The sequence below is a fragment of the Malania oleifera genome, chromosome 13, assembly GCF_029873635.1.
Source record: "Malania oleifera isolate guangnan ecotype guangnan chromosome 13, ASM2987363v1, whole genome shotgun sequence".
Taxonomy (NCBI): Eukaryota; Viridiplantae; Streptophyta; class Magnoliopsida; order Santalales; family Ximeniaceae; genus Malania; species Malania oleifera.
Genome location: NC_080429.1, coordinates 74,951,301 through 74,978,480, shown reverse-complemented (window position 1 = coordinate 74,978,480; position 27,180 = coordinate 74,951,301). Strand labels below are relative to the sequence as shown.

Below are 27,180 nucleotides of genomic sequence, written 5' to 3'. Positions count from 1 at the left end.
TCTTCGCTTCCCTTATGCTCCCGAGCTCATCATCCACCTCTTCAAACAAGTCTATTAAGAAGGAACTCCTAGATATCATCGTTCAAGTAACGCTTCCTCTTATTGCAGGTCAATCGTTCTGACCCCCATATAGCACTGATTATATTAGAGAGAATTTGCTGTACAGGAATCACAATATCTGAATTGTGATACCATTCCAAAGACCCAATCCTTCCTAATTCCGAATTAAATTCAGTACTTAACAAATTCATTTTCGCAGCTTCCTCATCTACCCTCAGCTTCAATTAGACAATCAGAAGCAAGTTGTCATGCTTGTTTCCAATAGCTGTGACAGTGATGCTTATATTCGTATCGCACACATCCCACACCCAGTCATCTTGAATCTGATCCACATGACCCAACTAATTTATCGCATGCGGGCTTCTTAAAGTCACAGACAGACATCTTGCCCACATACAAGCAAGCCACTCCTTACCATAAACCCATTTAGCCCAGACAAGGTTTTAACTGTTGGCCCATTTGACTTAAAACTTGAACTTGTGTCACTAAAATAGGAAAATTTCCCATTCCTTAAATTTCGAATATTATTTTGGAATTCTCCCTGAAGGGGAGCTTAAGCGCAATGGTAAGGTTGTCGCCGTGTGACTTGGAGGTCACGGGTTCGAGGCGTGGAAACAGCCTCTTGCAAAAATGCAAGGTAAGGCTGTGTACCATAGACCCATTGTGGTCTGCCCCTTCCCCAGACCCCGCATACGCAGGAGCTTTGTGCACTGGGCTGCCCTTATTTGGGAATTCTCCCTGCTGATTTCTCGCTCAAGTACCAATGAGTGCGTAGCACAACTTCGCTAAAGAAATTTCAAAGCATACCAACATATGAGAGACCCAACGAAAGCCTCTAGGAGACACTGACTCTTCCCCAAACCTTGCTTCCCTCAATGTTGGTTGACTCACTCTCACAACATCCCCAGCCATCACCATTACTATACAATGCTTCACTGCAATTTAATACCTCCTTCAAGGCTTGAAGGAATAACTACTGACACATACCAGCTCCAGAATACAAATATATTGATACTAACCAGCATCCATGAATTGTTTGAGGCACAAGAAACAACCCTTTCAATTCAATCACAGTTTCAGGCATAAGGAGCCTTCTTCTACTCTCAAACTAACACTAACTAATTTGACATAAGTGAGATTTCCACATTGCCCATCACCAAAAGTGGCATTCATCTTACTGTGAATTCTAAGATATGATGTGAAACATCATCCACTCAATCTATGTTGACAACCTTTTTACCCACTTTGAGAGAATGATGAAATCCCATACTTCAACTACCAATCAATCTGTGTCATACCCTCAAGAGAATATTTTTTGAAGCAAAGGCAGAAAAACAACAAACTCATCACATCTCCAACATTCTTCCTTCCACAATATTTTGAATTTATTTTGCTGATTAGAAAACTCATAGTTGATGAATTACATGAGCTTGCATTACAATTTACCCTTGTCAATTATAAGCATTTTGCCATGAGTGCCCAAATGAAATGTCTTTCTTAGTGGCAGTATGAGATATCTCATGGAAATTATGAGATGACTCATAGCAGCATGAGACATCTCATGGAAGTTGTCGTGACATCCCGGGAGCGGAGCGTGCCCCAGGAAGGCGAAGGAATTGAAATATAATATTTTCAGAAAAAATTAGAGTTTGGAGTCGCCACTAACCTATTTTCACTTGGTGCGGTTAGAACACCTAGCTACTACTCAATTAAGAATAGTATCGGTCTACATATACCAGGATCGGGATTGAGAGTTTGGTTATGCTAGGTGAAAGTATTCGCACCCCCTACGCACCCGTTCTATGAATGGTACCTAATTAATTAAGAATCATCCCCAAATTAAATTTAATATCCTTTTAATTAACTCCTTTTAAATAGCCAAACAAATACAAGAATAAATGTACAAACTTGATAGTAGATAATAAAAACCGGATGTGATTTAGGAATGTCTAATAAGACCCCCAAAAGAAGGAATCTTGTTAGAAAAACACCCCTCAAAGCTAATAAAGGTGAGACCTAAAATGTCAATTGCCCTCTTTATAATCATAGGGACACACCAACAAAAAAATTCATAATAATATAATACAAAAATACTTAAAAATAAATACCGCAATACATAATACAAAATATAAACATATGGTATAAATTAAAATACTAAAAATACGTGATAATAATAATACTAATATATCATAATAATAATACACTACCATAATAATAATACTATAATAATAATAATAATATATATATATATATATAACATATACCATAATATTACTAACACGTAAATAATAATACAATACCATAATAATAACATTATAATAATAATATATATAACATATCATAATATTAATATCACGTAAATAATAATACAATACCATAATAATATTATTATTATTATATATATATATAAAACACATATCATAATAATAGCAACACCCTAATGACAATAAACTAACCCTAATAATAATACAATAATCAATACCTTAACAATAATATGTAAAAACCCTAACAATATTATACAAATAATCAAAACCTTTAACATCTTATAACAAAAATAAAAACTTTAATCATAACAATAAAGGAAACCCTAAATTTTCAATAATAACATGGAAACAAATCAAACCCTAAAAGTAATATGCAATATATATAACATGGAAACAATAATAAAATTATGTAAACAAATCAAACCCTAAAATTAATATGCAATATAAACAATAATGATAACATGGAAACAATTAAAACAATAAAATTATGGAAACAAATCAAACCCTAAAATTAATATGCAATATATACAACAATGATAACATGGAAATAATTAAAACAATAAAATTTTGGAAAAAAAATCAAACCCTAAAATTAATATGCAATATATCTAACAATAATAACATGTAAATAAATCAAATCCTACAAGCAATATACAATATATATAACAATAATAACATGGAAATAATCTAAACTTTAAAATAAGACAATAATCAAAGCCCTAAAAATACCTAAATGATAATGACATGAAATAATCAAAACCCTAATAATAATGTCACCTGAACAATGATAACATGAACATAATCAACATTCTAAAAATATGAAAATAATCAAAACCCTAAATACATAAATATAAACATGAAATAATCACAACCCTAATAAGACAATAATCAAAACCCTAAACATAACATGCAATACTCAAAACCCTAAAATATATCATTCAATAATCAACACCCTAAAAATAATGCGCAAAAACCCTAAAATATATAAACAATAATGAAATAACCGAAACCCTAAAAAAATATAAACAATAATGAAACCCCTAAAAATATATCATGCAATCTAAAAATACATCACGCAATAATCAACACCCTAAAAATAATATGCAATGATAATAACCGAAAAAAAAAACCTAAAAATACTACCTTTGGAGAAGAGAGGTGGGTAAGATGCAAGGCGTGTGTGTGTGTGTGAGAGATGGCTACGGCTGCGGCTAGTGCATAATGTGTGGCTGCTACAAGTGGGCTACAACTGGATGGTGTGAGGGCTGCAATGGTGCGTGGGTAGCTGCTGCAAGAAGGCTACAGCTGGTGATGGTGTGAGGGCTGCTGGAAGTTGGTGTGAGGATGGTGGAGATGCAGGGAACAGGAGCCGCAGCACACAAGAGAAGAAGAGGCAGCTTCCCCTGCAGAAATCTCTCTCTCTCCCTCACGGCACAGCATAAAAATAAAGGGAGGAGGCTCACGGCACACACCCACTCTCACCATCCTCACACACGGCTGAGCAGCACAGCCACCTCACGGCTTCTCACTCTCCTGCAACCCCTCACACAGCTGCAGCCCCACACTGCTACTCACAGCCTACACAGCACTCCAGCCACCACCACACTCCAGCGGCCTCCTCCTCCTTGCACAGCAGCAGCTCCTCCTCCCTGCATCTCCACCATCCTCACACCATCACCAGCCGTAGCCTTCTTGCAGCAGCTACCCACGCACCATAGCAGCCCTCACACCATCCATTCGTAGCCCTCTTGTAGCAGCCACACATTAAACACTAGCCGCAGCCGTAGCCATCTCTCTCTCACACACACACGACTTGCATCTCACCCACCTCTTCTCCAAAGGTAGTATTTTTAGTTTTTATTTTTGGTTATTATCATTGCATATTATTTTTAGGGTGTTGATTATTGCGTGATATATTTTTAGGGGTTTCATTATTGTTTATATTATTTTAGGGTTTCGGTTATTTCATTATTGTTTATATATATTAGGGTTTTTGCATATTACTTTTAGGGTGTTGATTATCGCATGATATATTTTAGGGTTTTGAGTATTGCATGTTATGCTTAGGGTTTTGATTATTGTCTTATTAGGGTTGTGATTATTTCATGTTTATATTTATGTATGTAGGGTTTTGATTATTTTCATATTTTTAGAATGTTGATTATGTTCATGTTATTATTGTTCAGGTGATATTATTATTAGGGTTTTGATTATTTCATGTCATTATCATTTAGGTATTTTTAGGGTAGTGATTATTGTCTTATTTTAAAGTTTAGATTATTTCCATGTTATTATTGTTATATATATATTGTATATTGCTTGTAGGGTTTGATTTATTTACATGTTATTATTGTTAGATATATTGCATATTAATTTTAGGGTTTGATTTTTTCCATAATTTTATTATTTTAATTATTTCCATGTTATCATTGTTGTATATATTGCATATTAATTTTAGGGTTTGATTTGTTTCCATAATTTTATTGTTTTAATTGTTTCCATGTTATCATTGTTGTTTATATTGCATATTAATTTTAAGTTTTGATTTGTTTCCATAATTTTATTGTTTTAATTGTTTCCATGTTATCATTATTGTTTATATTGCATATTAATTTTAGGGTTTGATTTGTTTCCATAATTTTAATATTGTTTCCATGTTATATATATTGCATATTACTTTTAGGGTTTGATTTGTTTCCATGTTATTATTGAATATTTAGGGTTTCCTTTATTGTTAAGATTAAGGTTTTTATTATTGTTATAAGATGTTAAGGCTTTGATTATTTGTATAGTTTTTACATATTATTGTTAAGGTATTGACTATTGTATTATTAGGGTCTGTTTATTGTCATTAGGGTTTTGATTAGGGTGTTGCTATTATTATGGTATGTGTTATATATATATATATACATACGTGATATTAATATTATGATATGTTATATATATAATTATTATAATGTTATTATTATTTTATTATATTATTATTGACGTGTTATTAATATTATGGTATATGTTTTATATATATATATGTAGTGACCTGAACCCAGAAAATAAAATAAAAATAAATAAAGAAAAGAGAAGAAAAGAAAATGGAAGGAAAAGGGTTTGGCCAGAACCAAACCGTCGACGGTTACGTGGGACTCAGAAAAACCGTCGACGGTTTTCCTATAGGGCAAATTACCGAGAGCATATAAGGGTGTTTTTGGTGAAACCGTCGACAATTTTGTGTGGGGTAGCAACTCTATAAATAGATGTTAGGTTATTTTTTTAGAAAATTTCCTTTCTCTCTCTCTCTCAAAAACCTAGGGTTTCGAGATTTGGTCTTCTTTCGGGTTTCTCTCACTCTCTTAATCCTAATTGGAGTCCGTGCTTGCTCTCCGGTCATGTCTCTCTTCTCTCGGCTTGTCGGTCTCTATCCTCGGCGAGTTTCAGAAAGCTAGGGTTTTGCTTTCCCGTTCGTTTTGGGTCGTTTTTGAAAAAACAAGTAAGGGAAATAAATTATACCAGCTTTTTATTGAATTTGAACCGGTTAATTTCAAGTATATAAACCTGTGTATATAAGTATGATTTTCTAAACGAGTTAGGTATTTGAAAGTGATGGTTTTAATTATAAATCATATTTGGAGAAAAACCAATGTGAGTGGGGTATATTAATTATTTATAGTATGTAACAGTATGATTAACACTCAAACCGTGTGGCATGAGAATAACTCTTCATAATAAACTGGCTGTGATTACTGTGTTGAATGAATTGATATTCTTGGATGAATTGTTTGTGTGGTTATTCGTATGTATTGCAATATAACATTGGCAAGCATGAAGAGTTCGTTATATTGTCTGTGTATAAATCATGATATAAAGTTGGCAAGCATAAGGAGTTCGTTATATTGTCATTTATATAATTGGGGTAAAACATTGGCAGACCTGAGGAGTTTGTTTTACTGATATATTATGAATAGGTCATTGGGAAATGAAGCAGTGAAGGTCGATGGTGATGAACTTGTGCAGTATCCTGTGCGGATGTGAAACTTGTGCAGTATCTTGTGTGGATGTGACTGAAATGTGTGATAGTTGTTGAATATGTGCGGGGTACATGTATGTGAATTTAAATGTATGAATATTTAGGGCGAAGTAAAACTCTCCGCCCGAGGGCTTACTGAGTAAGGCAGTGCCCTGATAAGTATCAACTGTAGTCTTACCCAAAAATTTAAAAAGGGCAAACTTACAAACGGTATTAGAGCAAATGGGCATTACATGTATGGGCATGTAATCTCCCCAATCCTCGGGAACTTTCACTATAAATATTGGTTATGTATGCATGATTATAGTATATAAGTGTATTAGCAATTATAGTTGTTGATTAACAAACAAATATATTTTGTGTAAACTAAAACTCATCTGCCACACTATTATAATTTATTTCATCCTTTCTGAGAAGTGTCTCACCTTAGCAAATTATTAACTTTTCAAGTCCTTCAGGTGATCGAGCTTAGCAAGCTCCAGGGTTGGGTTTAGTTTTTGGTAATTGTGAGTAGTTGTAAGATATAAAATATCTAAAAGTTATGTTTAAATTTCTGGTCACATAATATAAAGTGAATGGATACACTTTTTGGGATTGTATAGAATAGAACTTTGGTATTTTAATGGATAATGTTTAATTATTTCCGCTGTGAATGGTATTTTTAGTATCAAAGATTGATGAATGGAACACATAACACCCCAAGCCCCAATTGGTGGGTTCGGGGTGTTAAAATATATATATATTATTATAGTGTTATTATTATTATGATATATTAGTATTATTATTATTATCACGTATTTTTAGTATTTCAGTTTATACTATATGTTTATATTTTGTATTATGTATTGTGGTATTTATTTTTAAGTATTTTAGTATTATATTATCATGTATTTTTGTGTGGTTGTGTCCCTATGATTATAAAAAGGGCAATGGACATTTCAGGTCTCACCTGTATTAGCTCTGAGGGGGGTTTTTTCTAACAAGATCCCTTCTTTTGGGGTCTTATTAGACATTCCTAAATCACACCCGGTTTTTATTATCTACTATTAATCTTGTCCATTTATTCCTGTATTTGTTAGGCTATTTTAAAAGGAGTTAATTAAAAGTTAATTAAAAGGATATTGAAGTCAATTTGGGGATAATTATTAGTTAATTAGGTACCGTTCATAGAACAGGTGTGTAGGGGGTGCGAATACCTTACCCTAGCATAACCGAAATCCTAATCCCAATTCTGGTATAAGCAGACCGATACTATTCTTAATTGAGTAGTAATCAGGTTTTCTAACAGTACCAAGTAAAAATAAGTGAGTGGCGACTCCAAACTCCAAATTTTTCTACAAATATTATATTTCAATTCCTTTGCCTCCCCGGAGCACGCTCTGCTCCCGGGACGTCGCGATAGAAGTCATTAAGATGACTCATCTTGACATATCTACTGCAGCTTATATTTTTATCTTGTGCAATCATATTAGCTACATCTAACAAATACAATTGTCATTTTGTCCCACTTGAATATTCATTTATTATTTTAATTGAGTTATAAAGTTACAATAATTTTACTGTGGGATTATGCCCAACTTAAATTTGAACTATGTCATCATTATGGTATGCATATAATTATGCCATCTATATTTTAAAATAAGGCTATTTATTCTTTGAAAGTTTGAATTTCAAATATTGAGTGATATGATGATAGGTGTTCTACATTCTCCCGTGATACATGTAGTTTGGCACCAACCTTTGATTCTTGGAATGCAATAAGTCTTATGTCACGGAAGAAATTTAAAATTGTTTAGAAACTTGTTCATTACAATATTTTCTTTACATATACACACAATGAATTGGGAATGTTTGGATTTCATTTAACCTAATTCTTTTCAAATGGCTATAATATGGCCTATTTAATGTATCCTTGTGCAGCAAATAGAAGACACGAATAACACAGTGGCAAAAAGATATTAGATAGCAGAAACACACGTAAGTCACAAAAAAGAAAAAACAACTACTAAGAATCACACTTTGACAAAAAGAAGAGCTTTAAAATTTTTGAAATCGATTTTTCCTGAGTCTCACTATAAGGTTGTTATAAATTGTATTGCTAAAACAAACTGCTGACCAGAAGCTTGAAATTCCCTATCAAACTACTCAAGTTTTGTTCATGACAGCTTCATCAAATAACTCATAAAGGACATACTTTGTTTATGAGCAACTTCTACCTTGTTCATGAGCAGCCTAAAAGACTACTCATCAAGAATTGACTTTGTTCGAAGGCAGCATAATCAGACGACTCATAAATATTAAGCACTTTCTAATTTCTAGAATGAATATTGCTGTGAGATTCATTGTGCAATTTAAATTCCACTAATCTGTTTTATTGATATGAAAATTGGATCAAGTACCTGTTGGTTGTTTGGATAGTATCTATATGTTGTATAATGATTGAGGGCACGTTCACTGTTTGATATACTAGTAGAATGTCCAAGCAAGTTACCTGGAAAGTGGATGTAGGTCATGAGAGACTGGACCACTATAAATCTTATGTATGTCATTGTCTCCATTGCTTTGCAGTTTAATTCATATAATTACTTCCGTGCTTTTATTGGTAAAATTTATATTACAAAATAAAATTTAATCACATCCATGGTCTTGCTTGTTTAATTCGTATAAGTATTTCCATGCTTTTCTAAGATAAAAGACTTCATCCATTAACTCATTAACAGCTTGGGTCATAGCTCTGCTTCAACACAAGACCTCAAAACTGTAGTTTGTTCCTTACTCTGCCACACAACAAGATTGTTTTTGACAGAAAAAGAAGAATTTGATTCATAGATTAAGAATTTACAACCAAGAGAAGAAAACATCTCCTTGCTCGTGTCTATTGTGTGCATTTAAAAATATATTATTGTGTTCCCTATCATGGGTGTTATTTATCGTGTGTTTATCTCTCCACGTGCTGTCGGGCTGCGTGTGTGGGGGAGTATTAAAACTTGGTATACATTGCTAGCCCACAACCTAATAGCTTAAGCTTTTAGGTAAAGTGGTAATCTAAGAGGAAGGATGCCTTGGTAGGAGAATCTTTGCAAAAGGTCCAGCAAGGTGAGTGGCATTGCAGCAATTGTGAAGGTATGGTGTGATCTCCGGTGAGCATGGTGGCAGCAGATGATCCAGTGGGCATCGCTTCAACTAGGGTTTGAGATGTGGAGAGAGCTGAGGGTTGGGAGCCCAAGAATAAAGGAGTGGGCTTAGAGTTGGGTGGGCTGGGGATTATACATATTACTTAAAACTTGGGTCAACTGTTGGATGCTACTGGGCTTGACCCAAATATATTAAAGGGCAGCATGCTTTTACTAATTTGTTTTCTCCGGAGCAGGCCCAAGACAAATCTCTGGCTTTGCAAAGTACTTTTGTTAGATATCAAGCCCAATCCATTGGAAAATTCCATTGAGCAGCCTTTGGTTTCAGGTAAATCACCTTATAACCAGGCCTAAACTTTGGAAGAGGTGGCCGCTGAGATGGTGACGACACAGATGGGCACCACAAATTCAGTTTTGGGCAGTGCAAGAAATGGAGGAGAAACATCATCCTAGAAATTATTTGGTGATGGGGGGAGATTGTGTGAGAAGATAAGCGGTGGGCAGACAGATGGGTCAAAGGACTTATTGCCAGTGGTGTTGCTACGGAGGATGGGTGTAAGGAGAGGCTCTTATGGAGGATTAAAGTTTGACCGTTTGAAATGGGAATCAAGATGAAGCAAGATTTAGTAACAAGAAGGCAAGGATGGATGGGGTAAAGAAGTCTCAAGTTGGTGAAAAGGAAGCAGCATTAAAGGTTTATACTTGTGGGAGGCAGAAGAGCAAGGATATTAGGGATGACTCAATTGGGAAGAATCTTGGGACAGATAGGAGGCCAATTAAGCTCCTCAAAAGACACAGTGACGGTAATTTTTACATTGAAGACTCAAATGGAATGAAAACAGTCTTAAACAGAAAAATTGAGGGGAAAATTCATTGGAGAAGAAGTGGGGAGACGTATCAGATGAGGAGGGTGATATGGATAGTGATTTTGATTGTTATGAAGGGTTTTTTTAGATAAGGTTCGTGATCAACTTGGTTATGGTTCAGATGTTTCTGATTTTATGGCGGCTCAATCTTCATCTCCAATGGATGATTTAGAGGGAATTCTTGGGTTGAAGAATGATGAATTAGACGAGGTAGAAAATGAGATTGAGAAGCATGAGATAAATACTGATTTTGTGCATTGTCTTGAACATATGCTGGATGAGAAATGTATGCAGCTAGCAGACTCAAAAGAAAAGGAAGTTCACTTGGATGAATGCATAATCAAAGCTAGGAAGGGACAACAGGAATTGGCTAATTTGCAATGTTTAGAAATTATGATGGGAATGGTCTGAAAAGAGGTTTTCTAAGGCTTTGTTTTGTTTAAAGCTTAAGGAGGGTGTTGGGTGGAGGGTAATCGTGGTTTGGATTGTGGCTAGTTTTGGTTTCAGGTGGTCTTAATTTTTGTTTTTATTTCCTTTGAGGACTCCTTATCCTATACTGCATGTACTTCCTTTCTTTCCTAATATGTATTCTTTTACATTACATGAACTTTCAATCCAGCAATCAAAATTATTTTTTATAATCAAATATTGAACTTGGTGACACCTAGGTGTTAGTGGAGCACTTGAAACACACACACATACACGCACGTGCACAAAATAATGCATACATTGATACGCACACGCATATGGAAGATGATTAGGGCTGTGTAATTAGTTAGTTTGGTTGGTTCAGGGGCAAAATTTAAGGAACCAAAATATTTTCAGTTCTGTGGGAGGATAAACCAAACCAAACCATACCAAACTTATACCATAACTGCAACTGAACCCACTGACCAATTCAGTTCAGTCCAAAACCCCTGAAAACCAACCAAACCAAACTTCAAGGAAAAACTAAATTGGGCAGCCTAATATCCACTACATGGATTTGTGGAAAAAAATGGTGGAAACAACCGGAAAATATGAATAATTGAAAAAGTGGGGGAGTTATACCTGTAAGAGGTTGAGTCTGTGTTCTAGTCTCCAGCAAGAGGCCGAAGGAGGAGCCAGACTGAGGAAGGAGGCGATGGCCAGCTGGCCGAGGAGGTGAGGAGGAGCTCTAGAGGCTGGAGCTGTCATCAATGAAGAGTGAAAGACGAAGAGGATGAGGATCTGAGGATTCACTGATCCGCGATTTGCGCCACACAGAATCAATAGTTGCCACAGTTGCACACTCACACTCAGTCCTTGTCCTTGGAGTTAAAGGTAATGAATTCGTACAATTACCACTATGCCCTAGATCGTTGACTTTATCGATGTCAAATTTGCATTCTTGAGGAGGTTAATATCAGCAACATGTACCAGGATTGGCCATAGAGACATGTGGCAGGGTATCTACCAATCCCGATCTTGGTATGTTCTCAAGAGTTTTGGCTTGGTGGGCTCGAGTCAGGGTTTACTAACGAGGTTCCAACCCCTTAGCCTTTTCTTAAGTTGTTCAAGTGTCCTGTGTCATTTGTGGCATGTGTTCCCTTTTATTCTCTCACATCTTAACCATGTGTCATTATCCAATCCATCTTCTTCATTAAAGAGACATGACAAGTCAATCTATCATTGGAAGATGACACTTTGCAACATTTTGCCTTCTCTCTATTAATACCCCTGATTATTCTTCAAGGGAGATCTTTATGACACTTGATCCATTGAGCCCCTCTCTCTCTATCTCTTAAGGAGGGTGTTGGGTGGAGGGTAATCGTGGTTTGGATTGTGGCTAGTTTTGGTTTCAGGTGGTCTTAATTTTTGTTTTTATTTCCTTTGAGGACTCCTTATCCTATACTGCATGTACTTCCTTTCTTTCCTAATATGTATTCTTTTACATTACATGAACTTTCAATCCAGCAATCAAAATTATTTTTTATAATCAAATATTGAACTTGGTGACACCTAGGTGTTAGTGGAGCACTTGAAACACACACACATACACGCACGTGCACAAAATAATGCATACATTGATACGCACACGCATATGGAAGATGATTAGGGCTGTGTAATTAGTTAGTTTGGTTGGTTCAGGGGCAAAATTTAAGGAACCAAAATATTTTCAGTTCTGTGGGAGGATAAACCAAACCAAACCATACCAAACTTATACCATAACTGCAACTGAACCCACTGACCAATTCAGTTCAGTCCAAAACCCCTGAAAACCAACCAACCAAACTTCAAGGAAAACTAAATTGGGCAGCCTAATATCCACTACATGGATTTGTGGAAAAAAAATGGTGGAAACAACCGGAAAATATGAATAATTGAAAAAGTGGGGGAGTTATACCTGTAAGAGGTTGAGTCTGTGTTCTAGTCTCCAGCAAGAGGCCGAAGGAGGAGCCAGACTGAGGAAGGAGGCGATGGCCAGCTGGCCGAGGAGGTGAGGAGGAGCTCTAGAGGCTGGAGCTGTCATCAATGAAGAGTGAAAGACGAAGAGGATGAGGATCTGAGGATTCACTGATCCGCGATTTGCGCCACACAGAATCAATAGTTGCCACAGTTGCACACTCACACTCAGTCCTTGTCCTTGGAGTTAAAGGTAATGAATTCGTACAATTACCACTATGCCCTAGATCGTTGACTTTATCGATGTCAAATTTGCATTCTTGAGGAGGTTAATATCAGCAACATGTACCAGGATTGGCCATAGAGACATGTGGCAGGGTATCTACCAATCCCGATCTTGGTATGTTCTCAAGAGTTTTGGCTTGGTGGGCTCGAGTCAGGGTTTACTAACGAGGTTCCAACCCCTTAGCCTTTTCTTAAGTTGTTCAAGTGTCCTGTGTCATTTGTGGCATGTGTTCCCTTTTATTCTCTCACATCTTAACCATGTGTCATTATCCAATCCATCTTCTTCATTAAAGAGACATGACAAGTCAATCTATCATTGGAAGATGACACTTTGCAACATTTTGCCTTCTCTCTATTAATACCCCTGATTATTCTTCAAGGGAGATCTTTATGACACTTGATCCATTGAGCCCCTCTCTCTCTATCTCTCTCCACCCCCCCCCCCCCCAAAAGTGCCACAATCCACATGATGCAATGGCAGCATCAAGGATCTGCAGCCATGGGAGAGATTACAAGAAATTGAAAAGAGGGGAAACTCACATTCACTTCAATCCAAATTCAACAACAACCGCCTACAACATGGCCTTCACATACTATTTATAAGAAATCCTCTTCACATGAAAATATACATAAAACCCTAAAACTAATTACATCACATACCCCTAGAACAAACAAATACTACAAACACACCCCCAAATACACATAATCCTAAACTAAACATACAATTAGTTACTAAGTAAACCCAACAATCCCTTAACCCAATTCTTCTTAATTATTATCCAACATGGATCTTCCCAAGGCCGTGCTTCTTGTCTTGCATCACCACGCTTGAGCTTCTTGGGAATTGCCTAGCTCTCCTCTCTGGGCACTCTCCAGAACATCCATTACGTGTGTACAACAAAGCTCTCCTCCCTTCTCAAGAACCCCCACCACATTTTGGCAACTCCACAGGGGAGAGTTTGATTGTGGAAAGTCCCACTCAAGACACCAAGAATGGAATAGATTCCAATGATCATCCTAGTGAGCGTGAAGAATATCCAAACTTTGTCGCCTACATGACTCAAATGATGAAGATGTTTCAAACCTCCTAAGAGAAGGTGTTTGGTGTTCTTCAATAGAATACTAGAATGCTAATCAAGCAATTGCTATAGTCAAATGATTCCTTCATCCACCACAACCTCAAGGGAAACCCTCTTGCTAATTCACCTTTGAGCGGAAAAAATGATTTTACTAATCCACCTATTTCTAGGGGACATGATAAAGGCATGCCACCAACTCAAAATGATCCCCCTTAAAGAATAATCAAGGGTATTTTTAAAGGAGAGGCAAAATGTTGCAAGGTGTCATCTTCCAACAATAGAATAACATGCCATGCCTCATTTAATGAAGAAGATGAATTGTATAATGGCACATGGTTAAGATGAGAGAGAATAAAAGGGACACGTATCATGAATGACACAGGACGCTTGAGCAACTTAAGAAAAGGCTAAGGGGTTGGCATCCCCTTAGTGAGCCCAACTCGAGTCCACTAAGCCAAAACTCTCTAGAACATCCCAAGACCGAGAATGGTAGAGACCCCACCACGTGTCTCTATGGCCAATCCAGGCACGCGCCGTCAATATTGACCTCATGCAAGAACACAAATATAATATAATTAGTATTTAATTTAATTAATATGTACATGCGAGTTTGACATTGATCAAGTCAACAATCTAGGGAAAGGTGATAATTTTACGCATTTACAAAGGTTGAGGTTCAAACTCTCCTTAGTTGTAATTTTCCTAACACTAAGTCCCTAGCTAACTAGATAACTCCTAATGGCTAAAGCCTAAATCATTGGGGGATTGGGGTTGGTTGAACTGAAGGCTACGAACATGATTGGGCAATGGAGACTACGAACATGATAGGGAAAGGTGGTAATTTTACGCATTTACAAAGGTTGAGGTTCAAACACTCCTTAGTTGTAATTTTCCTAACACTAAGTCCCTAGCTAACTAGATAACTCCTAATGGCTAAAGCCTAAATCATTGGGGGATTGGGGTTGGTTGAATTGAAGGCTACGAACATGATTGGGCAATGGAGACTACGCCTCAAGTGCTGGGTATGGAGTCTTGGATTGGGCCAAGGACCTGAGCTACTAAATAAAAGGAGTTGAAATTTCTGTTTTCATTTCCAAACTGAAAATTGCTTTGCTAACCGACCAGACCGAACCGGTTCAGTCTATTCGGTTTGTTTCCAGATAAGCCAAAACTCTCCAGAACATCCCAAGACCGAGAACAGTAGAAACCCCACCACATGTCTCTATGGCCAATCCAGGCACACACCATCAATATTGACCTCATGCAAGAACACAAATATAATATAATTAGTATTTAATTTAATTAATATGTACTTGTGAGTTTGACATTGATCAAGTCAACAATCTAAGGCAAAGTGGTAATTTTACGCATTTACAGAGGTTAAGATTCCTTCAATTTTTTTGAGTGCAGTTATTTTTGGGGTGCTGCATATTCATTAGAAATTGTACACAAATTTTGCCCATGTATCTTCCTTCATAGCATATTTTGTTCTGCTGAGATATTGAGCATTCATGTGTGCCTTTAGCAGTAAGAAATCTGGTCGGAAATTCAAACATTGTAACTCTTAAGTTTCTACTTCAGAGTCCTAGTTTGCTAGAAAATGATGATGATAATGAAGTGACATAAGTAATAACATCTTTTCTTCCTTATAAACCTTAACTGGTTAAACTACAAATATTAGTCTCACCTTATAGCACCATGTTCCTTAGGGCAGACAACATTATTCATAAACTTATTATGCTGGCAGACCTATGTCAGTAGCAGAGCATATAGAAATATATGCCATCAGCTTGGTACAAAAAATTTGACTAATATTTTCTACATTAGAAAACTAGATAAGTATCACAGAAAAAGGGCTTTCACCACAACAGTTCCACAGTATGGGGGCTCTTACTGAGATTGGTCGATAAAAAACAAGGTGATATTCTATTTACGACTTGAAACAACTAGTGCACAACCATTTGGAAGTGGCAGAATCAAACATAACACTTTCCAAGGTTAAATCATGCCTACAATGGAAGTCCATCACATTATACCAACTAGCAAGGACAAAAAGCCATAGCTCCTCTATATCTTTCTCATCCATACAATTGAACAAACTAAAAAAAACAACTCCATATCCCCAATATTGAATAAAGTAAAACCCACAGCTCCATATGCCAATCACAGTGTACGATGGTTCACCGTCTCACCCCGTTCTTCGCACAAAAATAGCACCAATTCCGACCACCCAGGCCCCATAGCTGGGGTCTTTTGAGGTTGCCAACAGTCTTATCCCATATTAATTCAAAAGGGCTTATTTTCCTTAACATTTCCTTCAACATTTCTAGCCATCCCCTCCTACATCACTTTATCAACTAACCCTCAGTTTTGTCTATACAGATCAGCTAAACTTCAAGCCTTGTCGATATGCCATTCCACAGGAACAACATACATCATTTTGTCAAATAACTTAAGAGTCATGTCAACAAAGGTCAACATATTACTGTTCAGCATATCAAATGGGTACAAACAATATTAGATGGAGGAGCATAAAACTCATAGTCTCATACAACTTAAGATTTTGAAGGCGTGAGACACAACTGAAAGGACGCAAAGAGAACCATAAGCAAGCCAAACTTACTTCAGACGAAGTCCATCCCAAGTCTCAAAAGCACATTGGCAAAATAATTTTCATCGTGACAAGAATATTCCCCAAACCATAGCTTGTACACATCTTCTTTTTTTTTTTTTTCTTTAAAAAGGGTTTTGGTTATACCAAAGAATTTTCTCTACATTTCTAGGAAGCATTGAGCATAAATGGAACAGCACCTCATCAACTTGCACAATGCGTAAAAGATCTAGAACATGTAGATTGGAATGACTTTTGCATGAATTTGGAAGATAACTACCTGTTACCAAACTCACTGAAGTATCATAAGCAAATTCCACTCAAAGAATATATATTTTCTTTTCTTCTTTTTTTTATACACAGAAAATTTATTACAGAGGGCAGAATGAACAAGAAGACCACTCGAATATATAACTCAAACAGTTGCAATCTGTATTCCAAAATACATGCAAAAGATAAAGCCATGCTATTTCATTCTGTAGTTAAAACACATCTCAGAGGAAACTCGCGTAAAGAGAACAGAAGTACAAAGAAAGATAATTATCTAAGTTAGAGAAGTACAAAAATTTAATCCAAAGGCACCCTAAAGGATTTCCTGCTTCCCGCCTGAAAGAACCGCTCACTAGCTAGCCGGACTAGTGGGGGGGCTATATGGAGACATACTGAAAACCATGCCTTTCAAACAGTCGCCCGTCTTCCAAATCAAAAGAGAAATAAGCTCGTTGGGAAGAAAGATGAAGTGCGGCCTTAATAACATAGACATTTATAAGTATGTGACAAGACAACATCAGAACAATGGCCAATACACTTTAATTAGGTTCCAATATATAAGAATTCTACCAATATTTTCCCATAAACAGAGCTCCAATATATGAAGAAATTTTCCCAAAATTTCCAAGAAGCACAGAGCATAATATTCCATCACTACAGCTATCACAGCATAGGACTACAATCCAGAACATGTGGAATAAAATGACCATGTACTGGTGCTAATTACTACAAGCAGAGTGTTTTTTACGATAGAAATAGAGGATTTACAAAAGGAGAGAAAAGATACAAGAGGGAGGACAAGGCTTCCTCCAAAAAATAAAAATAAAAATTGCAAGCAGCCTTCCAATCCTGTTGCAAATCATTCAAAAAAAGTACCTCCAAAAACACCTGAAGAAAAGGCCAAAAGAGAAGCTAAGATGACAACTTTGTCCCAAAGAAGTAAACCAGTCCTGAAAACATATCATTTCTCTCCAACAACACCAAACAAATAGAAAACAAGCACAATGCCACAAAATAAAACCTTTCCTTTCATATTCCCACCAAAGCCATCAAAGCATATCATTAAAAAATCTCCCACCATAGCTGAAGAAACCACAACTCATCATAAACATCAAACAACTTGGTCCATAACAAACTTGCTCTTAACAATGAGGGAGAAGGTAAGCATTAGTTTCCCTTGAACACTTCATACAACACACACATCAGGTCTGAGTGCACAGGGCTTACTCACATGTAGCAAGTCATTGGTATTCAGTTTCTTAAGAACTAGAATCCAATTGAATGCCTTGGCTGTTGAAGTAACTTTTGGCCACCCAGATGATTTGTCCAAAGGAATAAAGAAGAAGGGGGATCCTTTATTAAATGTGCAAAGAAATACTTGCAAGAAAACTAACAAAATCATCAACATTCTGAATTCGGGTACAGGACCTCAATTCTAGAAAGAGGAACAAAAGATGCAAAAACCTCCATCAAATGTATAAGCACCTCAATTTCCTACTCATTAAGATTTCCTGAAAATGGAAGTCTCAAGAAATAGACAACACCCCCCCCCCCCCCCCACCCTTTTCCACATACTTTTTCCAAAGAGTAGAAAAAAGAAATAGGATAAGAAGATTAAAGAGCCTATATAAGTCAAGGAAAAGAGACAAAGGATTGTATCATACCAAACATCTTTCAAAAACAAAAGGAAGGCCAATCCCCAAGTTTAAAGATGCTACACTGATAAAATAAATGAAAAACGTGATAAATGAACTTCCAAGAACTCACATGTTAAGAACCTTTTGCCAAAAGAATCATACCCAAAGGAAATCTTCACAACCATTTAGCAATTACGAAACTTAGAAACCAAATTACTGAGGCACAGCCCTCCGCCCCCTCCCTTCCCTTTCAGCATACCAACACCATCCCTACAGAGCAAATGATCCTCCCATTACCCATAACCAAATATAAGGGTCCGCTTGGATTAAGAATTTTGTTAAATAAGAAGCAAATTCAATTTCCATTGTATTTTTTTCTCTATATCAAATATTATTATAATCAGAAATTTATTTTAATATGAATTATAATTAAGAAAAAGTACATGTCAAATAATGTGTAAAATCAATTTTTTGTTCATTGATCTAGTATATTTTTTATTTTCTTTCTATTTTTCTTTGATAACTAAGCATGAAAAAAAAAAAATAGATTCCTTCATATTTTCCTTTCCTTTTTCCAATTTTTTCCGAGATCCAAATGAGGCTTAAATGTCCATTATCAAATGCTCAATTCTCTCAGCTACAATCATAGGAATCCTAAACAAAGACATAAAATAAAGAGGAATGCTGGTAAGACAAGAAGAACAAAGAGTAATCTTCCTCCTAAAGAAATATAAGCATTCGTCTAGCCCTCAAGACGACAATTCACTCTCACCATAACTGGATCCCAAAAAGAGACCGACCTAAGATTCCATAATAGACAAACTAGCTAAGACAAAGGCCGCTTCAACACCTCACAACCCATAAACCTCCTAAAACCACACCACAGCTGACCCACTCAGTGGCAGCAATGGGCGAAAGCCTGACGGAGCAATGCCGCATGGAGGTAGAAGGCCCACGGGTCGTGAACTTCTTTTCGCGGAGAAGAAGCAATGACGGTATCTGGGGAATAAGCATCGGCTAACTCTGTGCCAGCAGCCGCAGTAATACAGAGAATGCAAGCGTTATTCGGAATGATTGGGCGTAAAGCGTCTGTAGGTTAAGTCCGCCGTCAAATCCCAAGGCTCAACCCTAGACAGGTGGTGGAAACTACCAAGCTAGAGTACGGTCCACTCTCAGTAATCTTATACCAGACTACCTCAAAATTTCTCAGCAATGAAATCACTTTCCAAAACTTAGTTTGGCCTATAATAAAAGATTGTACCACAAGCAAACTACAAATTGACTACATGAACTAGCAAACAAGACGAGAATTTCAATCACAGGAGCGTCAAACTTACTGGCTAACATTCTACATTCTTACCAGACAAACTGCAAAGGAGGAACCCTAAATTTTCTCTCCCCACAGAAAGGCCCTAAATAATCCTCAACTTCTGAGCATGCATCGCTATCCTACTAAGTTTATCAACTCTCAAAACACCAAAAACTAATAAGAAAGGAGACAGAGAGAGAGAGAGAGAGAGGATTGCCTCCCCAAATCCCTCCACAAGAAATCAATAGTAAACCAATCCTTGGGCTCACATTAACAATAGCTGACATCAATATGAAGAAAAACAACCTCTAATCCATTTGCTCCTCCTCTCACCAAAACCTTTCCCCTCCAACATCCCAATTAAGAAAACTCCAGCACACCATATCATATGCCTATACAAAATCAAACTTCAAAATAATACCACAATTACCCCTCTTTTAAAATCATCAACCACCCCATTCACAATTAAAAGCAAACTCCAAAATCAATCTATCATTTATAAAAGCACTCGCAACATGACACAGTCTTCCTCAAAACTTCCTACACAGCACCTTTGCCTAAATACTAGTAATTAAGCTAATAGGCCTATATCTTTAGTGAATGACCCACTTAGAACACGTACTGTGAAAGTGGAATTCACATTCTTGCCCCCGCACCCCATTACTTGGAAAGTGCTTGAAAACTCTCACAAAATAATCCCTCAAGAAACTCAAAATAAAGCCACAGCGAAACCATCTGGACCTGACACTCTGTCCCCATCCATCTCAAAAACACCTACCCTCACTTCTTCCCCTTCAAAATGCCTCTCTTTAACCAACAAGCTTTCTCCTCATAAATTGGACAGCACTCCAAACCTTCCAACATAAGCCTACAAGGAAATTTGTCTATATATAGCAAGTTTCTCATAAAACTCAGTTACCTCCCCTGAAATTAAACTTTGAACACTAATCACAACTGCTGAACTCCCTCCAAATCCTTTATGGAACTCTTTCACTTCCTACCCATGGCAACTCTATGAAACAACTAAGAACTACAATCAAACACCTTAACCCACTTCATTCCGCACTCTTGCCCATTCAATATCATCTTTTAACTAAACATCTTCCAACTAATTTTTCAGCATAACTCTCCTAGCTCTAACCTCTTCATCCAAAGATCCATTCTCCGCCATCCTATCAACATCAGCTAACTTTAACGGGACACAAATTTTCTTTTCCCTAATGTCTCAAAGCCTCTTTAGTCCAAACCTTAACTTGCTGGAGTTTCCGAAGCCCAAGTAAAAGACTACAAGACTACAAAATTGAAGAAGGAAAGGGGATTATAAACAATCATTCCCAAGTGTGCTTAATACTCCGCACATTTACGAGTAAATCTTAATAGCATTAACCAAAGTAGCAAGCTTATAACTTATAAGCATTCCAACGGAATTAGGGAAAAACAAAAGAATGAACTAACACAAAATGATGTGTTTCTTAAACAAAATAAAGCACATAACCTTTACGCATGATGCAAGTCACGCATCAAATCCTTAATTGATAAAAGCATTGTGATGTGGAAATGTTATGCTTTATTACACTTCCACTTAAAATATTTATTAAAAAATAATAATGCTTCAAAAAACTACTTCCACACATGCACTCCACCTTTGCAACAACTGGGCTGCGTTGTCCCACCTAATCTATGGTCATCTAGGTGAGGGGCCAAATTAATGACCTTAAGCATGCTATCCAAATGTTCTTTTCCGCACAAGATAATTCAGGTAATTGATTCCATCTAATTAAATGTATAAAGTATACTATAATTAGTAACACAGAAGATATGTTTCTTGTTGTTTAATAGGAAGCAATGTGGCAATTTAAATCGCAAGTTAAATTAATTGTCGTCATTCATTGGCACACAGAACCAACCCAATTAAACTTTTTATATAGAGAAAAATGCTCCAAGGAACTCCAGCATGCATTTGGATTGAACTGAAATTCACATTGATCTAGATTTCCATTCAACTTTGTAAGTCTGATTAAGGAGAGAAGGGTGCAAATATGTACTCAGGAAATATATGCATGAGACAGTAGCTCTTACAGGTAGATCAGAACTCCCACAACTGCGGGCTGTATCTATATATAGATGTCTCCCTAAAATATTGACTTGAACCCTTATATATAAGCTAAGCACAGTCATTGCCCACAGCGACAACACCAATCTCGAGAAACCTGGAGAATAAAACTCTAATGAGAACACAAGGTAAAATGATTTAAAAATCTTTAACTTAAATACGATTCAAAAAAATGATATACAAGGAAGTTATGAACACTTTAGAAATGTAGAAATTAAGAAAATAACAAAGTGCAGTTTCATACTTAGGATCTTAAGTCTATCCCATAGTTCAAGTTTCTCTGAAGATGTCAAAGTGCTGAGCTGACCTTTCCCTTTCCCTTTTATTAGCCTCTCTGTTAGGTGTGAAAGGTCCATCTCTTCTTTTATCCGATCACTCAGATAATGCATTGCGTGAGGTAATGTCATCGTATCAGCTATTTTTTGAATGTTCTCAAAATGAACTTGCATTCTATCAATATCAGTCAATGATCACAGAAATCACAACGAAAAAAAAAAACATGTCAATTTTTCATAAATAGAATTCATGACAATACCAGGAATATTTATAAATAAATAAATATATGTATTATGAATCCCCTTAACTGGGCCTTAATGAGTTCATCATTTTCCCGCTCTCTTGTAAGTTCTTTGTCCAGTTCAGACAACCGCCTGTGCGCATCATTCAGTTTATACAAAATGTACCCGCCTCCTAAAACGCCAGCAGTAATTATAAACTTCCTCCTATGCCTTCTCCAGAAATCCCTATTTTAATAGGACCGTATACCAAATTAATTGAGAGAAAGAAACTTACAGAGCCCAACAGTTTTTACAAATCATGACCAATAAATGATATAACAAACTACGAGAACCAAAAAAAGAAAGAAGAAATTGAAGCAAAAAAATTGTAATTTAGTACAAACCAATAATATTAGAGGCACATACAAAAAACTCAGATGACTTGTTGAAACACGAAAACAGTTATTTCTCACAAAAGCCATGACAAAACTAAAATGAACACAAGATAACCCTGATGAAGAAACACAAATTTTAGTACAACACCCACAATTTAGACAGTTGTAAGCCACCTAGATGAAGAAACACAAAACCCCAAAAAAAAAAAAAAAAAACACACACACACACACACATTTAGCAATGACCACATGAAGAAACACAGCTGAACTTTGAAAACTCACCTTAAAGAAAGCATTTTTTATGCTGTGAAACCCAAAAATCATAACTATGTCTCTGTTCTCTGCGAATCCAGGAAGAAAGGGAAAACAGTTGCTTCTATGGGGAATTTCAGTATTAAGAGAGAGCGATAGAGAGAGAGAAGAGGAGAAGAAGAAGAAGAAAAAGAGGGTGCTCCTTGAACTGTTGAAAGTTTACAAGAACTGGGGTTTTTCTTATGTTGCTTCTGCTGCCCGCTTCGCAACGGAGCCCGGAATCAAAATTGATTTCGACAGCAGTGATTCAGTGAATCAAAATTGTAAGGTGGGATGAAGAGCAGATCCCCAAAATTCATTCACACATACCGAATAACTATTTTCATTAATTAATTATTGTGCACAAAAATAATTTTTCATTAATTAATTAACTACTGTGTATGGGATGCCCAAAATTTAAATTCTGTGTGCATGCATAAACAACTGACTAATACAGTACCATAGAAATAAAATGTGTAGTTTAATAAAATTAGTCAAGGCTATTTATTTTTTACTATTACTTTTTACACTTGATGAATACTTTGCTTGACTATTTTGAAGAAGTTTCCAATTTTTTAAATTATTTGTGAGAAAACAAAAATAACATACTTATAAATAATTATGAAATTTGTATATAAATTAATTATGTTATCGCTATATTTTGAAATTTCTGAATTTAGATTTGAACAAAAGATAGTATAATATTATATTAAGTTTTTCCAAATTCAAATTCAATACTTGAAATATATTCCTAAATATTGCCTTTATGTTTCTTGGACTAAGTGCATAATTGACCAAAAGGTATAGTACATATTATTTATTTTTTTTCTTTAATTATCTAAATTTACAAAGTCATACTTCATAAAAAATTTAGAAAAGATTTTTCCATTATAGAGTTTTTTAGTTGATAGATTTGTTCAGTATTTATACTATATAAAAGGACAGATAATGTAAATCATTTTACATTATCCATACTCCTATAATATTATTTGCACTATATATACCCGTAAAAGATATAAGTGTAAATCAATTTATGTCCTTAATTTTAGAAAGTAAATTTTAACAAAACCAATATTTCTATAAAAAAAAAAAAAATCTATAGAGATAGTGCTAATCATCCTCCTGAAAAAAGTATTTTTATCTTTGAAAAGTAAAATCAAATATTTGTATGCCCCTATATTTATTTATTATAGCATCTCATATCAATATTTGTATTTTATAATTTTAAACAAAGTATCAATTTTTATAAATAAATTAGAATATTTACATTTTAATATTTGTAAAATTAAATTAGGTAAATATGCTGTTAAGTTGTTTTAAAATTATGTTTAAAAAATTTATTAAAAATTATATAATATTTTATTCAAATATTCATTATAATATTTGAGAGTTTGTAAGTTGTAATTAATTATAGGTGATCTTGGTCCTCCTCTTAGAGGCTTTTTTATATTAAATGCATCGCTTGCTAACTTGGATTTTCTCATTAAAATTTTCGATATGGCATCTTAGACTTTTTTTTCTCACATTTATGTTGGCCTAACTTTTTATGTATATATTATTTATTACATTTTTTTAAAAAAAAAATTTACATAGATGTTTCATTCGTGATATCTTTTTTATATATATTTCTAGGATATCTGTTTGGGCGCGTGTAAACATCTTAAGATTGTTTGGTATTTTTGTCAAAAAATAAAATGAAAAACAAAAATATTAAAGGGATTCTATTTCAAACATTGTGTTTTTTGTTAAAGACATTAGTTTGTTAAGAACATACATAACACATTTCCATTACAATCATTGTAAGAACATATAAGCTCTCTATGAAAGATGATTCATTAAGGTTAGCAAATCATTTTCATTTTGGCTTAGTTTGTCATAATATGAACTTTAGTTATATAGAACCGAGATTAATTTATTCTTGATCATCACATTCATAGTTTAAGTCTGTTAATTCAGAGAGATCTACTTATTCTTATGTTATGTTTAGGAATTTAAATTTTGGATCTTACATTTGGATTTGAATATATTTGAATAAATTCAATACAATGTTAACATCTTCTCCAAATCCAATACAAATTGAAACCCAAAACCTCTCTAAATATAAGGTAAATATATTTATTGGAATGTTTATGATTTGTTTTAATCTATAATTGTTAGTATAGACCCTTATTTTCCACATTTAAAACGTTAGTTATTCTCGTTAGATGATGACTTGATTTTTAAAATTTCCTCTTTGACTCCCTTTGCCATATCGGTTTTTGTTTTGAGTGTTTTTTAACTTTATGTTTGGAAAGACTTTGGATTTGAATTTATATTGAATTTAGATAAAATGTAATATAAAATTGTATTAAAATTTATCCAAATTCACTTAAATCCAAACTAAGGTACAAAATTCATACTCTCAAATGTAGCGTCAATAAATACCTCTTTTCTCATTTATATCTTCCTTTGAAGTCAAAATTTCTTATTTTCTCAAACCAAAATGATTTCCACCAAACAACACTAGTATTGTAGTTATCCATTGTTATTCCCTATATTTGAGTTTGTATTGAATTTGGATAATGTATCATATAAAATTGCATTGAGATCTGGTTAAAACCATCCAAATCCAAATTCAAATTCTAAAAAATATGTCATGTCAAAGGCATTGATTAATTATCATACATCCATTCTTCATAGTTTATGATTCTATATTGATGTTCATTGTCATCTTCATGTTGGCCTATTCTACAATGAACTTTTGTAACAACTAGAGTAAGATCTTTCCAATGTGATATATTACAATTAGAGAATTCTAGCTACAAAGATATCTTTATACCTCCTAACATAAGATAATTTTATACATTCTTTTTTTTTAAAAAAAATTGTTAGATTGTATTTCTTGTTCAAAACTTTTTTCTCTCACAAGAAATAGACCTATTGTGAGACACGAAACTATTATTTGATTGTAATGTACGAATTGGTCATCCTCGGCTTTCAGTATATTTGTTGTTTGGTCCTATTCTAATGGTTTTTATTAATCTACCTATTATATTTTTGTTTGAGCTTTAGATACTTTCACAAATTTCCTCACCCACCTATAAATCTGAAGGCTAGATTATTATTTTAGAAAATAACTATGCTTTATAGTGTACATTTGTTTTATTATTGAGTCATGGTATTCAATTAGCCCACCAATATTCCATTTATGACAACCATTTCTTGTGTGTGCCAAATGATGAGGGTTTGCCCTAATTGCACAATTAAGGGAGCTAGTCTGGATAACAATTTCATTATTATCAATTTTTTGCGTTACAAGTTTAATGGAGTGGTATTTGAACATTGATTTAGATTAGAAATTTCTTATATGTGGTTTTTATTAGTTAATTTGTTTAAGATAATTTATCAATAATTGAAATTCCACCGATTTTTTTGATAGTGTGGCTAGCTTCATTTTGATGATTTTAAGAAGTCCAGTCTTCTTGTAAGAAAAGCAATTGTTTCTGGTTGAATGAAAGAAAATAGTTCTTATGGAGCTTGTTGTGATGTTTTTTTTTCTTTTAATAAAATGCAAGAAAAAGGAATCATCGCCTCTTGTCTTGGACTAGAGGTGTATGGCAGATATGTTACTTTGTATTTAATTGTCTAATTGTTCTCCGGAGTTTGCTAAATATGCAATTGCATAATTATTTTGTCTAATGAATATGCCTACTTGAGTGAGGCTTTCCACTAGGTCTAAGTTTTTGACAATAGCAAAGGAGTTATATTCAACGTTGTTTTTCTATTCTATTATAAATTTATCTTTCGACAATTTTGTACTAAATATGGGACTCATTGGTTTTTATAGATTATTTATGCTTTATGTAACCTAAGCATCCCTTTCTAATTCATATCCTATTTTATGTGAGTTTGTCTCATTGTTTCAAATCATTCTTCTTTATAAGCTTCAACCTTTTTCTTTAAGGTACTGTCAAAAAAATATGTATTTGGAATGAAAGTATCATA

The 27,180-nt window shown here is 34.9% G+C and overlaps 1 protein-coding gene across 2 annotated transcripts in view; it reads right to left on the bottom strand.

Annotated features, from left to right (window-relative positions):
• The window catches only part of LOC131145507 (peroxisome biogenesis protein 3-2-like), a 34,237-nt gene extending 10,586 nt beyond the window's left edge, over nt 1-23,651 (bottom strand). The window contains exons 1-4 of one of the 2 annotated variants that reach the window (XM_058094635.1): nt 23,188-23,651; nt 22,598-22,756; nt 22,258-22,463; nt 21,980-22,110 (exon numbers count right to left, since the gene is read on the bottom strand). In XM_058094635.1, the coding sequence (XP_057950618.1) occupies nt 21,980-22,110; nt 22,258-22,463; nt 22,598-22,756; nt 23,188-23,201 (510 nt within the window). In that variant the 5' untranslated portion in view covers nt 23,202-23,651. The remainder of the gene's footprint in view (nt 1-21,979; nt 22,111-22,257; nt 22,464-22,597; nt 22,757-23,187) is intronic. The other variant, XM_058094636.1, reaches the window with a different exon arrangement.
• Between the last annotated feature and the right edge of the window lie 3,529 nt (nt 23,652-27,180).